The sequence below is a fragment of the Siphateles boraxobius genome, unplaced genomic scaffold (genome assembly GCF_051911475.1).
Source record: "Siphateles boraxobius isolate OS27281-9 unplaced genomic scaffold, OSU_SipBor_1 55, whole genome shotgun sequence".
Lineage (NCBI taxonomy): Eukaryota > Metazoa > Chordata > Actinopteri > Cypriniformes > Leuciscidae > Siphateles > Siphateles boraxobius.
In genome coordinates, this window is record NW_027509181.1 from 4,233,545 (window position 1) to 4,249,735 (window position 16,191).

The window sequence follows — 16,191 nt, forward strand, 5'->3', positions numbered from 1 at the left end:
GTAAATGCAGATCCTAATCCAGAAGTGTTTCTCTATAATCTTACCTATAATGACATTATGTTGTGAATAAATCTGTCCCATAGAGCATTACAAATGAGTGAGATTGAAGAAGATTCACAACACTTTCAAACATTACAATAGTACAATCATTGCAAAATGTATCTGTAACTGCAATTGCAAAATGTGTCCATCAGAGTTGAGCAATCAACTGAACAGAGAGAGAGAGAGAGAGAGAGAGAGAGAGAGAGAGAGAGAGAGAGAGAGAGATTTTAACAAGACTTTTATTACAAAAAAATCTCCTATTCACCATTCACTCTTACACAACAGTATAAAATAGTACAAAACTCACAAAGTATGCATTAAAAATCAATTCACCCTCAACAACAGAGCACAGAGCCTCATTACAGCACCATATACATTCAAATAAGAGAAAATCATCAATAGACTTATAATAAAGAAAATCAACCACTCTTGATTCACCAGGTTAGAAAACAAGGCTACTACTTTTTTCTCACATATCTGCACCCCAAAAGAAGCGTCTCCAGAGAAAAGGTCTCATTACAACTCCTAAAAACATCATCTACAACTACAACAATTCATAAAAGCATAAAAAATGGTTTCTCTATTAGAGCAAAACGTCTCAGGTTACGTATGTAACCCTGGTTCCCTGAGAGGGAACGAGACGCTGCGTTGAGACGCGGTGGGAACGCTCTGCGTGATTGCGTCGTGAAGCACGTGTATAATCAGTCCAATGGAAGAGCTAGACGTCATAGGTGGGTGACGTCATAGACCAGGAAGCTATAAAGCACACCTGAAAACAGACCGCAACAGCTTCTGAAAAAGCCTGAAGCAAGCCGATCAGGGCATGCAGGAAGTATGGCAGGAAAACGCAGCGTCTCGTTCCCTCTCAGGGAACCAGGGTTACATACGTAACCTGAGGCGTTCCCTTTCAAGGGAACTCGAGCTGCGTTGAGACGCGGTGGGAACCCCATACCCACTACGCCATAAAGACAAATGCCTGTTCTGTGTGAAGTCCTTGCGCACACTAAGAAGCAAGCAACCTAGCCCCAGGAGTGGAGAGGTGTAAGTCATAAAATCTGACAATGTATGTGGTGAGGACCAGCCTGCCGCATTACAAATGTCCTGAAGGGGAACACCCGAAATTAAAGCGTAGAGGCAGCCATACTCCTGTACAATGGGCCTGAACAGCCATAGGTGAAGGCTGTCCGGCCGATTCATAAGCAAGTGAGATAGCCTCAACTACCCATGTACCATGGAGAAGATGAAATTAAGGATCTCTCCTCAGAGATAACCCAGTAAAGAAACATTCATACAGAAATCAAGTACTGTACCCACGGGGCAGAAACAAGATTCAGAAGGCGTTCTCTGCACCAGGCAGAAAACAGCATATTTAGTCTTCTTGTGGAGGAAGCTATAGACTGGAGTATGGTCTCCACGACCTCGGTCGAGAGACCTGAATCTATGAGCTGGGCCCCATCAGAGTCTGAGCCCACAGTATCCACAAGCGGCAGCCTAGCGGCAACCACACCTATTATTCACATCCAGTCCAAGCGGAGCTGGATGCGTGAGGGAGAACCGCAAGGGCAATACATTGTACAAGTGATGCGAAAGGTCGACTTGTAGTTTGACCGAAGTTCTCCCTAAGAAGCTCCACCACCTCGGGGTGAAGTCTCCATTCCCTGGGCCACAGCCCCTGCCTCAACAGGATATCTGCTCTGATATACGAGACCATCAGTGTGTTGTCCGGACCCTTCGCCGAGCAACCACTCATGATTGCCCCCGACTTGTGAGGGAAGCATCCGTCGATAGCATTATGCGTCGACAAGAAGCCCCCAACACTGGGCCTGGGCGAGGAACCAAGATTCTTCCACATGACCGATGCACGAAGGCATAGCCGCGTGACCTTGATCATGTGAAAACGGATTTCCCCTCGGAGAAAACCCCTTGGTCCTGAGCCACCACAGCAGGGGTCTCATGTACAGAAGGCCAAAAGTAACTACGTTGGAAGCAACTGCCATGAGCCCCAGCCAAAGACCTTTCACCGAGCGGCGACTCATGACCGCCCCCCATCCTGTGAGGTAAGCATCCGTCGATAGCGTGACGCGTCGACAATAAGCCCCCAGTACTGGGCACTGGGCGAGGAACCAAGGTTTCTTCCACATGACCGAGGCACGAAGGCATAGCCGCGTGACCTTGATCATGTGAAAACGGATTTCCCCTCGGAGAAAACCCCTTGGTCCCGAGCCACCACTGCAGGGGTCTCATGTACAGAAGGCCAAAAGTAACTACTTTGGACGCAACTACCATGAGCCCCAACAGTCTCAGAGACTGTTTTGCAGTGAGTGACTGACCTAGTTTTACATTCTTTACGGCTGTGAGAATCGCAGAAATACGTGCAGGAGACAGACGTGCTTGCATTGTTGTCGAATCCCATAATACACCTAGAAAAGTGGTCCTCTGAGCTGGGAGGAGTACACTCTTTTTGGTGTTGAGCCGCAACCCCAACCCCCTTATGTGGGACAGAACGACATCTCGATGTTGAACTGCCAAAAGCTCGGACTGAGCTAAAATCAACCAATCGTCGATTTAATTTAATACGCGAAGTCCCTGGAATCTCAGAGGAGCCAGAGCTATATCCACACATATTGTAAAAGGTGCGGGGTGATAACCTAGGCCGAAAGGAAGAACCTGATACTGGTATGCTTCGCCCCTGAAAGCAAACCTCACAAATCTCCTGTGATGAGGATGGATAGATAAGTAAGCGTCCTTTAAGTCTATTGTGACAAACCAGTCCTCGGACTGAGTCTGTGACACAATCATATTTAGCGTAAGCATTTTTTGCTTACTTTGAACTTAAGATTCTGAAACCTGCTGTTTAATTGACGCAGGTCTAGAGTAGGACGCAACCCCTCATCCTCTTTTGGAACAATGAAGTAATGGCAGTAAAACCCTGACTGTCTGTCGGGAGGAGGTCAGACAGCTTCTACCCCTTCTACAGCTCCTTTTGCAGAAGTGTCAGTACTTCCTGCTCCACAACCAAAGCCTGCTCGGGGTCCACCACAGTGGGGAGGACCCCTAGAAATCTGGGCGGACAAGAACCAAATTCTGAACCCTTTTCTATAGTGTGCAGGACCCACCGAGAAATATGTGGCAGTAGTTTCCACGCTGCCAGAAATTCTACTAGGGGAACCAGTCTCTCAAGACTGGCCTCTGGATTTGGTTGAACAGTCACTACGGTGCACTGAAGCGGTGAAGCGGCAGGGAACAACCGAACTGACCGTTCTACGACCCTCCTCGGAGGATCGTATGGGGACGCTGACACCTCGGTGCCCTGAACGGCGAACCGGCAGGGAACAACCGAACTGGCAGCGCTGCGACTCTCCTCAGAGAGTCGCACCCCAGAGGGCGCCGAGGAGAAACGATTTCTCAAAACCGTCCCTGCATATCTCTAACTGGCTAGACTGCTACCGCCACCCAAGTTCCCTTCGATTGTGGAGGACCCAAATGGCGATGCTCGTTTTGCACTCTCTGCTGCGAGGAGCTTAGTAGACTGAGACTGCTCTGCCCAGCAGTCTCAGGAACATTAGATTGGTGAGGAAGAAACCTCTGGAACACCGCTGAATGGTTTATTTCTTAGTTTTTTTGAAAGTGGAGCGTCCAGAAGAACAGACATAATTTTATCTTATTTTTCTTTATATTTATATATATATATATAAATATATCACTCCGTGGCCACCAGCAGGAAAACAACCGAACTGGCCGTGCTGCGACCCTCCTCAGAGAGTCGCCCCCCAGAGGACGCAGAGGAGAAATTATTTCTCGAAACCGTCCCTCCCCAGTATAGTTTATCTGTTTTTGCACGACACAATTCTCGAATAGCGTCAGTGCTGACAACCTCACATTCATCCATGTCTTTATAATTCATCCACCAGCGCTGCCTAATAAAATTTTTCTTTATTTATTTAAGATGGCTGGTGGGTAAAGTCGGGGTTAAAAATGATGACGCCGACTCGGGAGAGAGAAAGCTAGCAAGCGTCTCTTTAACCCGAGGAACTGCCATACCATAATACTTAATACCCATAGCATTACTATAGTTAGACGTTTGGGCATTAAACACATAAAATAGAAACCGGCTTATTCCACGATCTCTACACCAAAGTGTGGTGTGGAGATAGGGAAAAACGGCAGTCCCCGACGAGGAGGCTGAGATACAGAGTGTTTCTGTTTTTAGATATATTTCATCTAATAAACTCACTTTTTCACTCTCATAATGTTCAGCTGGCCAGAAAATATTTAACTAGCAACAGCACTAGATAAACCTCCTTTTAAAGCTCCTCTTTATTCAACAGAGTTATGAGCTGACTTATTTATTAATTTATTGAAAACTTAAACATCTGTCTTTTTCTTGATATCTTTATTTATTTTGTTCTCTTTTTTTTTTAACAAAACACTAACATTACCAATTCCTCGCCAGCACTGGATCTGACAGGTGAAAGCTGAGATAGGGCGGGGCCCGTCCCAACCCCCGCTGTCAGATCCGTTTGCGAACCCCAAAATGCGAGTCGCCGCCGTGCATCGGCAACAGCGGGACCCACGTGGGGAGCGCGAACCGAACCGTCCTCCTCGAAGAACGCCCGGTGGCAGCGGAGCCTCCTCACGGACAGCTTCTCGCAATGCTCACAGTCAGCCTACTCGAGAACTTACTGTGGCATGCTCCACTCCCAAATAGTACCAGAAAGCTGATGTGTGTGTCCCAACCCGTGATATAACGTGGGCAGGGAACAGCACAAAGCTGCTTGCTCTCTTTTGCCATAATATATATATATTGCAACTTGACAGACAACAATAAATATGACAAGGACAGAATACACAGATCGCTTGCTGAAGGCACAGAAGCTGTCGTGGTCTGTTTTCAGGTGTGCTTTATAGCTTCCTGTTCTATGACTTCACCCGTCTATGACGTCTAGCTCTTCCATTGGACTGATTATACACGTGCTTCACGACGCAATCACGCAGAGCGTTCCCACCGCGTCTCAACGCAGCTCGAGTTCCCTTGAAAGGGAACGGCCATGTAGAAGCAACCTCAGTGTTTAAAACTGAAACAAAAGCGTTAACCGCGACAGCACCATGAAGAATTTTCCATTGCAAATCACCTGTTCTCTTGGTCAACAATGGTTTATAAAAAGATTGCCACTCAGGTTTTTTGTTTTCATCCAGTATAAAAACATCACACCAGGGAGTATCAACTCTTGCATTTAAAACTTTTTTGCTAAACACCAAAACACAAGACCTGTACAAAGATTTGCCAGCACTTAAAAAAAAGTCTTTACACAGAGATACAGAGAAATTAGTGATATTGAATAAGAACACATTCAAACTTTCAAACATTGCAATAGTACAATCATTGCAAAATGTATCTGTAACTGCAATTGCAAAATGTGTCCATCAGAATTGAGCAATCAATTGAATAGAGAGAGAGAGAGAGATAAAGAGAGAGAGATAAAGAGAGAGAGAGAGAGAGAGAGAGAGAGAGAGAGAGAGAGAGAGAGAGAGAGAGAGAGAGAGAGAGAGAGAGAGAGAGAGAGAGAGAGATCACTTTTGTTGCCAGCTATTTTGACAATAATGGCTGTATGAGTTATTTTCAGAGGACAGTAAATATATATACTGCTATACAAGCAGCTCATTGACTACTCTAAAATATATCCAAGTTTAATTTCAACAGTATTGTCCCTTGAGAAGATATTCTAAAATGTTTTCTGAATTGTGAGGGGTGTACTTTCTTTCGTGAGATACTGTATTAACTTAGTATTTAGAAATGAGTTACATTTAGATAATGTACATTTTACATGATCCGTATTATATGATTTTTATTCAAGTATGGGGTTGAAAACTTCTGGAAAGGAAAATAAGGGACAATCGCGGTTCTTTATAGGTAAATAAGGGTCACTCAAAATATTTGTTCTGTACCACACAGTGCATGTCATTTCAGTATCTGCAGTTAAGTGTGTATAAAATGTGTTTAAAAAGGTTCTCAGAAATAAACACATTTGGATCATTCCGTGTCAGAATCACACAAGCTTCAGAAACTTTCCTGGCTCAAATTAAAATAAATAAATAATAATATTATGTTAAAAAATAATTCTGAAGAAAAACAAACATAAATAAAGAAGAAAGCCAAAATATTATATATGATGAATGTATATTTACTGAGTAAATTACTCATTTTGTAGAGGGCAATTTTCACCTGAGATTTGGAGTCAGATTACAAGGGTTAAAAAATACTTTAGAAAAGCACCATTATTTAATTTTTTATATTATATATTTTGTAGGTCTATTAGTGAAATTTGTTGACTTTAGTAATCTTTGTTGCATTATATGCAAATGGTGAAAGTTTCAAAAAATTGGAAAAGCACTTGTGTTTTTTTTCCCAAAGTTTGCATGCCTGTAACTCATATTAAATATATCTTAATATCCTTTTAGATTCTAATTTTTAACTTTTCTTTTGTGTTCTTAATTTTCAATTAAGCAGGAAGCCCAGAGCAAAAAGAGTTTAATTACACATGTATTTCTTTCGCCCCATATTTGCGTGTGTAACGCTGGCGGTTTCAGAGGAAAGAGAGTGGGATCCAGATGCAGCAAGCATTTATTCAAACAAACATAACAAAAGTAAATCCAGGCAAAACTGATTAATTCAGACAAGGGCAAGGAAGGCAAACAAAACTGACAACAAGTGCACACATAACAAGAAAGACAACACCATACAAAGAACATGAGAAACACTTGGGGTACAGATAAACTCAAGGGGAGATTGGCAAACCAGACACACCTGGGAACAATCAGACGGTGAAAAAAACTACAAAGGACTACAAAACATGGCCCAGCACAGGAAATAACATAAGTCCACAAGACAGGAATCATGACAGCGTGATAGTAAAAATAAGAATTATTTGCAACTTTCTCTTTGGTCTTACAGGCTTTTAGCAATACTTTTTTAAAATTTGTATTTTATTTCTTATTTTACTCAGTACAATACACATGCTCACTCACTTAGCTAGCATTAAACAAGTTAACGTTGTTATCATACATGCAATTTAAATGTTGCTTTTATCATTTATTAAGTTTTAATTGCAATAATTCTTAAACAGATAAACAGATAAACAGATTTGGGGAAAGGGTTCATTTTGATTTGCTCCATTTGTTTTGGCTTATTAGTACAGCTGATACATCAGTGATCATTTATTCTCCTTGTGCTTTTAACACACACTGAGGCAAATTCATCACTCCATCATTACATGTTTGTCTTAGGTCATTGCCATTGCCATTGAAATGTTTTCCTGCCTGACATTCAAAGGAGATCTTATCATTATGTGGTGGGAATTTATTTTCCTGTTTACCCCATTTCAGCTTTATACCTCTTTTATCCATTTCCTCCACCGTCACTGAACAGGGCCCTGAAACAAACCCAAAATCTCACTGTCAGTGTTACTATATATATTCATTGAGTCATCAGAACCAGAGCTACAACTTCAACTACAAGATTACATCAAACTTGCAAATAAATAGTACAGTAAGAAAAGCTTAACATGTCTTTGAAAGACATAATGATGTAGCATGTTCATACTTACTTAAACACTTAATTTTCCCTCTCCATTGGCCTTGTTCACAAGTCAGGTATTTGGAGTAGGGGTGATGCTGATTCAGTGTGTATTTATAAAAGCAGCTGTATTCTACTTTCTCCCCTGAATTGTATTCATTTTTTGTCATATTTGTTGTATCTGCAAAGTTCACTTTTGGTGGAAGCCCACAATTTTCTGAAGGCAAAGCAAAGTTATTATTTTATTTTTTTGACTATTTTCAACAACAAGAAAATGTGACATTAAAAAATCTCATGGCTTTTTTATGGCCTTAAACCATAGAACATGTTATTAATGCAATGCACATTATTAATATAAGAATTTGTATTCTAAAATGTTTTTAAAAATTACTTTCTGTATTGAAGAGATCTTGGTTGGATCTTGATTCTTTTTTATAATATATTATAACTACTTTGTATGCTGTTGCTAGGTTATTCTGCGTAGGTTGTTGCTACTCAGGCACATTTAGGGAATGGGACGTGCCATTCTCCATTTGACAAGCTCTTTCAGAAGAAAAAGTTCTCGTATCTGTATCATACGTAACTAACATACCAGTGCATTGCAGTATGCCTGTCCATTCAGTCTGAGGATTACAGATGATTTGTACAGGCTGCTCTGGTTCAAACCCAGGATGACACTTATATTGTATTCTTGAATTGATGTTGTATTTTGGTCGATGTTCTCCCACAATCTTTGCATTTTTGATGTTTGGTGCTGCACACATTTTTACTGTAATAAAAAAAAAATCCATCATACTAATTTGAATTCATATTATATGCACAAATTGTAAGATTTAATGTCAGAACATACCAACACACAGTGGTTTTGGTGTCCATCCGTCTCGTGTGCATGTGGCCTCTGCTGCCATTTGATCATAACCAGACATGCAAGAATACATTTTTTTTGCTCCAAATTTCATATCTCCACTGAAGTAAGAGTACGGGCTTGACACATGCTGGTCATATGGAACTTCACATCTAATATCTGAAACAAGATTTGCATTATTTTTAGTTGCTTGCAGTAAATTCAGATCCTAATCCAGAAGTGTTTCTCTATAATCTTACCCTGACAAACAGGCTCATAATCCCACTTCCCATCATCTTGGCATTTAAATGATTTGGTGATTTCTTTTGTAAACAAAATCCAGTATTTTTCCGCACAGGTGATCTCCAGGCTTTCTCCAGCTCTGAAAATAGTTTTACCCTCTGGTGTGATCTTTTCGATTCCATATGTGGTTGACTTAAGATCACAAGTTATTTCTGTACAAGACATAATTATGTAGAAATAAGGGTAAAAAGAAATCAAATATGTGTAAAACTGGATTTGCATGCTTTGTCTTTTGCAGGAAACAAATGATTCTGAGAAATAAAAAAATTAAAAAATATATAGCTTCCCATTAATAGAGTACAATTTGTTTTCCCTAAATAAGTATTAGAGGCACATTTTCTATTTTGAGAACATTTAGATGTTATATTTACTAAACTATTGTCTGAAAATTAAACAAGTAGTAAGTAGTTATTCATAAGTAGTAAGTGGTTATTAGCTGATTTTGTAATTACCAAATAATAATGCTAGCCATGTCACACTCTTTGCATGCAAATGCTGTTGCCTCATGATTTTCCCCAATAAAAAAATAACAAACAAAAAATATTCCTTTCAATTAAAACTTCATCTAAATCATCATCAATTGTACCCTTATAGTAAATAATCTCATTCCATTTTCTCAAGTTTTACAAATTGGTGTGTTGACTGCATTCATCAAGTTTCACCTTTTATTGTTAAAAAAAAATCAAACTTAGATCATACAAATATTTTATTTAATGTATGGGCAAACATTTTTTAAAATTTTGAATGGGTTCATCTATTTTTAGAATGTTTCATTGTATATTTTCCAAGTTACCCTGCCAGGTTTTTCGCACAATGAAAGACATATGGATAGAAGGATTTTAGTATTATTTCCCAAATGATTCGTTTATTATGTAATAATAATGGTGCATTACCATCACATTCTGGCTTTAGAGTCCAGCCAAATTTAGAGCATCTGGGAATTCCTTCTCTTAGCTTGAACCCTTTAAAGCATCTATATTTTAATATGGCATCTTTCTGGTATTCTTGCATTTCCTCATCAACATTACCATTTAGTATATCAGGTGCTGTACATGTTATCTCTGTGTGAAAAGCAGAGGAAAGAGGAATAGGAAAATTGGTGCATTGTATAAAGCACAGAAATCTGTGATCATTGGGTGAAGATACAAACAAACAATAAATTAAACAATGGAATTAACCTTTGCATGTTGGAACTGAGTCACTCCATTCACCCCTCTCTGTGCAGTGAATGTCACTACTTCCATCTATCTTTTTGTCAGTAGATACACACTCAAAGTGAATAACATCACCATAACTTCCCTCGTCTGTGTTGCCCGATGCAGTCACACCTCCATCTGTGCGAATGGCTGAACATTTCACAGCTATAGGTAATAAATTAATAAAAAGGAAAATAAATAAATAAAGCAACAAACCAATCACTGAAATTATAATTCTGTTGAATAATGTAGCTTACGGGTCACTATCAGAAGTATATGATGGAGAAAAATCAAGAGACAAAAAAGAAAAATAGTGACTTTCAAGAAAGCGTACCCTCACAGACAGGGAGAGTATTATCCCATCCTTGAGCTCTGCAGGTACGCTGATTGATTCTGCTTGTCATTTCAAACCTGTGAACACAATGTTTTTACACGGTTTACAAGTACAAAGAGTGATAAAAGGATAGAATACATTTCATGCATTAGAATAAAAAGCACAATTACCCTTCCTTGCAAGTATACAGCACTGTTGCTCCAAAAACAAACTCCGACCCCACTATAAGTTTAAAATCACCATTTGCTGTGTCCCCAGGTTGACTACATTTTTTCTCTGCAGAAATCAACCAAGTTTTACTCTGCATGCATAATGACATTAATTTAATAACCAATAAAATGATGTGGTTATCATATTGTCCATTTTCTCACTTGCACATGGTCGCTCAGCGACTGTGTTCCATTTTCCTTTTTCACACTTTAATCTATACATGCCAGTATAACCTGTCATGCAGTTCACTTTCACTGTTTCACCATCATTGTATGAAGCTGAAGCAACTGGTTCTATGTTTTCGTATGTGATGTTCTTTTGAAGACATTCTGAGAAGCACAAACAAACATTACATAAAAACCGTCATGTACATTAAATGCTGAAGTTCATGCACAACCAGTCAACACTCTCTAAATCTACAGTTTGGGAAGTGCAAATAATATGACATTTATATTTAAGTCAATTAAAAAAAGACATTAAATCACTTGCCTTGACATTGGGCACAATTCAAGGAAAACAACCAAAAGATGAAGCCGAAGAGTTTTACTGGAACTCTCATTTTGGGTCCTTTTTTTGGTCCGTCTATGATACTCTTGCCTGCTAAGGGATCAACAAGCTAAAAAGTCAAACATATTTTTTTCTTATACCAGACCACTCTGTGCACAAGAAATATTTCCTGTAAAAAAACAACCAAAAAAACACCTTTCTTATCTGATGCAGATTTTTTTTTTGTCATTTAGCCACACCAAGACAAGTTACCTTAGAGAAGTCAAACTTAGTGAGTCATATTTATGCAACATATAAACAGGAAGCAAAGGGCAGGTTACAAAATAATTGCCATGTTCATCTCTGAACTCTGTAGCTTAATCCTGTTAATGTTTCTCACTGGCTCATGCTTGAATCAAATCATAAATGACATTATGTTGTGAATAAATTGGTCCCATAGAGCATTGCAAATTTGTGAGCTTGAAGAAGATTCACAACACTTTCAAACTTCCAAACATTGTAATAGTACAATCATTGCAAAATGTATCTGTAACTGCAATTGCAAAATGTGTCCATCAGAATTGAGCAATCAATTGAACAGAAAGAGAGAGAGATAGATAGATAGAGAGAGAGAGAGAAAGAAAGAGAGATAGAGAGAAAGAGAGAATTTGACTTTAACATCACTTTAATTACACTCTATACCACCAACTACATTGTACCTTTAACACATTACCTCATAAATACATACTCCTCTTAAAATCTTTAAAAATAAATAAAAATCAGCTTATTTTACAACAATACATTATATCCTCCATTTCCATTGGGTTGACACAAAATATTTCCAACACCCCATAAATAGAAAAAAGATTCAGTATCATTCACCAATTCATAATACTTATACTCCATAACCAGCCTACTTTTAACCAGAGCTCTGAACATATTCAAGGGATCACTATCACTATTAAACTGCATTTTTATCTTTCTTGTCAGCCACATTACCATTTTTGCCTTACCTTAAATAATACATTCATCAAAACAATTTTGTTTTTATTTGAGGCGCTATATTTTGGTCCAAAAATAAAAAATGATTTGTAAATGTAAAACCAAAATTATGGCTCAAAAACTTTAAACACCCCAAGAATTCATAATAGCCTTGAACATCCAATAAATATATGAGAAACTGTTTCTGGTAGACCACAAAACAGACACTCTTCTCCTTGCAAAGAATTTAGATGAACTTTATAACGGTTTGTTGCTAAAATACAATGAGAAATCCTCCATTGTAAATCTCCACTTCTTTTCTCAATAGGTTTCTTATACAATGTCCTCCAACACCCTTTTGGAGAGGCCCCTAATTCAATAAAATTAGTCCATTTGGTCTCTGGGAGATCTTTCAATGCTCTTAAATTTAAACTTTTTACACAAACAAGATAAAATTACTTCTTAGATATATTGTCAAAGAGATCAATTTCAGGTGTAGAAAAAGAAAGTAATCTTCCATCAACCTCCTGCCAATCTCCTACATTGACACCTAATGCTGGGGAATACAGTCTCAACCATTTCTGCTTGTAATGGTATTACAGTAAAAGACTCCTGCATCTCAGAGAATAATTTTTCAACCGTCTGAACCGAATGAATTCCAATCTTCATGGCCAGATTTTCTGCAGAAATCCATTTGTCCCTTGACCGAAGATGACAAACTTTACATACTCCTGCTTTAACCAAGCTTGCGCTGACAACTTTAGATTTTAACATCTCACTAGAAAAAATTGGATTAAAAATCATAGGTTCTTCAAGAACCCACTCATGGGTTACCTCAGACAGCTCTCTTTTAACAGTAAATATTTGCCACACAATTAAGACTGATGCATAAAAAGAAGAGAGTCCATTAAAATCTACTTCCTTAAAATTCATTAAAAATAGGTGTCTATCGAAGTTCATCAGTCCCACTCTTTTTAATAAAGCACAAGCTATTTTTGTCCAGTTCTGAGACTGATTATATAGGATTCTTTGTACAATCTGCAGTCTAAAGGCAGCTACCTTGGACTAAATGTCCATAAGTCCTTGGCCTCCTTCACTTAACTGCAGATACGGTAACGATTCTCTTAACCAGTGTTGTCCATTCCAGAAAAAATTGACCAACACTCTTTGAACTTCCTTTATGAGTTCATCTGGTGGATTTAACACAATTAATTTATGCCATAAAATAGAGGCAGCAAGATTATTTATGAGCAGCACTCTCCCTCTATATGATAATTGAGGTAAAATCCAATTCCATTTTGACAATCTATTACAAATTTTATCTTTAACACCTTCCCAGTTTTTCCTTTGATGTACTTCTGAACCTAAAAAAAAAAAATGCCTAAAAACTTAAAACCATCTTTTTCCCACTTTACATTTCCAGGGATAACAGGTTTTGCATTGGCATGACAGCATTTCTCTTTATAATTGCACTAAAATGCTTCCGTTTTTCTCCAGTTCAGTTTTGCAGATGACACTCGCTCATATAAAGAGATACGGTAAATAACATCAACATCTCTTTGATCTTTCACAATTACAGTAATATCGTCTGCATATGCTGTTAACTTAAACGCATTGCAGTTACCATCAACAATCAGCCCAGACAGTTCTTTTCTTAACATACATAGGAGTGGTTCCACTGCTAAAGCGTATAACTGACCAGACATTGGGCATCCTTGTCTTATACCTTTAAGCAACCTTATTGGTTTACTTAATACACCACCTATTTTTAGAATACAAGAGGCATTCATATATAAGAGTTTGATCCAGGAAATAAAACCCTCTCCAAACCCAAAGGCACTCATTGTTTCATACAGAAAACCATGGTACACTCTATCAAATGCTTTTTCCTGATCCAGGAACAGAAAGCCAACATTCACTTCATATATTTTAGAGTAATCTAATATGTCTCTGATCATAAACATATTATCATATATAGTTCTTTCTGGAATGCAGTAGGATTGATCTTGATGTATTACATCTCCTAATACAGTTTTCAGCCTATTTGCCAACACTTTAGCTATTAGCTTACAATCAGTTGTTAGTATTGACACAGGCCTCCAGTTTTTAAGATCACTCAAGTCACCCTTTTTGGTAATAATGTTAATACTGCCCGTTGGCAACTTGTGGGAAGGCGTTTTCCTTTAAAACACTCTTGGATCACCTCATAAAAGTATTTTCCGATGTAGTTCCACACAGCTTTAAAAAAAGTCCACTGACAGTCCATCAATTCCAGTTGCTCAACCAGGCTTCATCTGTTTAACGGCTTCAGTTAACTCCTAAAATGATACAGATCTGTCCATATTCTCACTCTGCGTTTCAGTGAGAGAAGGCAATCGCTGCAGTATCTGTGACACACATCCAGTGTCTGTTTCTTCTATTCCATACAAGTTTGAATATAAGTCCACCGCAATCTTTCTCATTTCTCTTGCATCAAAAGTCTTTAGTTCATCAGTTTTTGTCAAACTATACATTTAATTTTTTTGTTTTGACACTTTTTCCAAATTAAAAAAAATGCAGTGGGAGCATCTATCTCATGTACAGACATAAAGCGTGATCTTATCAGGGCTCCTTTTGCCCGCACTTGCAACATATCTTCTAGATCACGTTTCTTTTCACCCAACATGCCAGCTGAAGATGCATTAGATTCCTGAATCATACCAGATATTATGTGTAAAATCTCTTGTTCTATTTCAGAAATATTTTTGTTTTATGTTTCTTGTTGAAAAACATGTATACTGCTGACAAAATATTTTTATTTGCGTCTTTCCTATTTCCCACCATTGTATCAAATTGTCAAAATCATTTTTCCTAAAACCCTATTCATTCCAAAACATTACAAATTTCTCAATGAACTCTTTTTCTTTCAACAATGCAACATTAAATTTCCAATACGGACTTTTACATTTAGCTTGTGCTAAAACAACATTAACTGTAATAAAAATGTGATCTGATAGACAACATGGAAAAATATTACACCCCATTATTCTATGGTTTTCAGCACACTTGGCATAAAACCTGTCCAGTCTTGCTACTCTCATCATTCCCTGCGAAACTTTTGTCCATGTAAATTGCTTCATCTCTTTATTCCGGTCTCTCCATACACCTACCAAATAATTCTGAACTATAATACTTTTTAAAACAGCAACTGATACAGGATGTGGTTCCTCATTATTCCTATCTAAGAGAAAATTAAGAGAACACTTCCAATCCCCTCCAATGATTAGCATACCATCTAAAGTATAACTTTTTAAAAACTCTCCTAATTTCTTAAACATGATGATTCTATCTGACCCTTTATTTGGAGCATAAATATTTATAAAAAGGAATATTTGATTTTCAATTTTAGCTTTCACCATCAAAATACATCCTCTCTCTATTTCCATTTCTGATAAAATATCAACATTAAGATGAGTTGAAAATAAAATCGCTACACCTGCACTAAAATTGGTGCTATCGGCTTAAACAAAGCTTTCCTTTCCACCACAAATTTAACTCAGATTCATTATTTATATCACTATGAGTTTCCTGTAAAAATATTACTTCTGAATCTTTAAGCCTAAGAAACTCAGAAAGTAAAACTCTTTTTTCTCCATCCCTCAACCCATTTACATTTAATGATCCTAATCTAAGAATCTGCATTGCAGGGGAGAAGGAAAAACACAAAAGACAAAAAAATCAAATCAAAAATTAGGATAGATCCCACACCATTGTGATTTATTTTTTCCATTTTGACAATTTTACATTATCTTTTTGAGTTCTTCGAGCATTTGTTATAAACTTTTTCAACCAAAATCGTTTTCGTTTTGGAAATTACCTCATTGCCCACCATCCTTTGCGCTATTGCCACTGATTTTATAAACTTATTAACATCAAGGTAAAATTTCGCAACATCAACCCTTTTCCCTTTAGATAAATCAAGAAACTCGTTTAATTCTTCGACAGAATAAACCTCCAAAGACTGACAACAGTCAATCTCCGAAAACTCAGAACAGTTGTCACACTCCTCCAGTTCTTCATCACTGTTTTCACTCTCCATAAGCACATTATTCTGTAACCCGTTAACACTCGACACCTCATCACCATAAACACACTCCTTATCCTTACCAGCAACAACCTCATCCTCCAAAACAATCGGGCCTACATCATTTTCACCAGCTCCCATAGATGAAATAAACTCACT

At 38.1% G+C, this 16,191-nt stretch overlaps 1 protein-coding gene and 1 long non-coding RNA gene across 2 annotated transcripts in view; both read right to left on the minus strand.

Moving 5' to 3' along the window:
- Positions 1 to 6,646: 6,646 nt before the first annotated feature.
- Positions 6,647 to 16,191, minus strand: part of LOC143714647 (uncharacterized) — a 61,887-nt gene continuing 52,342 nt past the window's right edge. The window contains exon 2 of the long non-coding RNA XR_013195582.1: positions 6,647 to 6,847. This is a non-coding gene — a long non-coding RNA (uncharacterized LOC143714647). The remainder of the gene's footprint in view (positions 6,848 to 16,191) is intronic.
- Positions 7,184 to 11,264, minus strand: LOC143714645 (complement factor H-like). The gene is made up of 11 exons (XM_077205903.1): positions 10,992 to 11,264; positions 10,664 to 10,831; positions 10,463 to 10,568; positions 10,293 to 10,369; positions 9,941 to 10,123; positions 9,656 to 9,823; positions 8,720 to 8,914; positions 8,466 to 8,639; positions 8,208 to 8,384; positions 7,647 to 7,832; positions 7,184 to 7,472 (listed from the first exon to the last, which is right to left on the minus strand). The coding sequence occupies exons 1-11, from the start codon at positions 11,059 to 11,061 to the stop codon at positions 7,258 to 7,260; spliced, it is 1,719 nt and encodes a 572-aa protein (XP_077062018.1). The 5' UTR covers positions 11,062 to 11,264; the 3' UTR covers positions 7,184 to 7,257.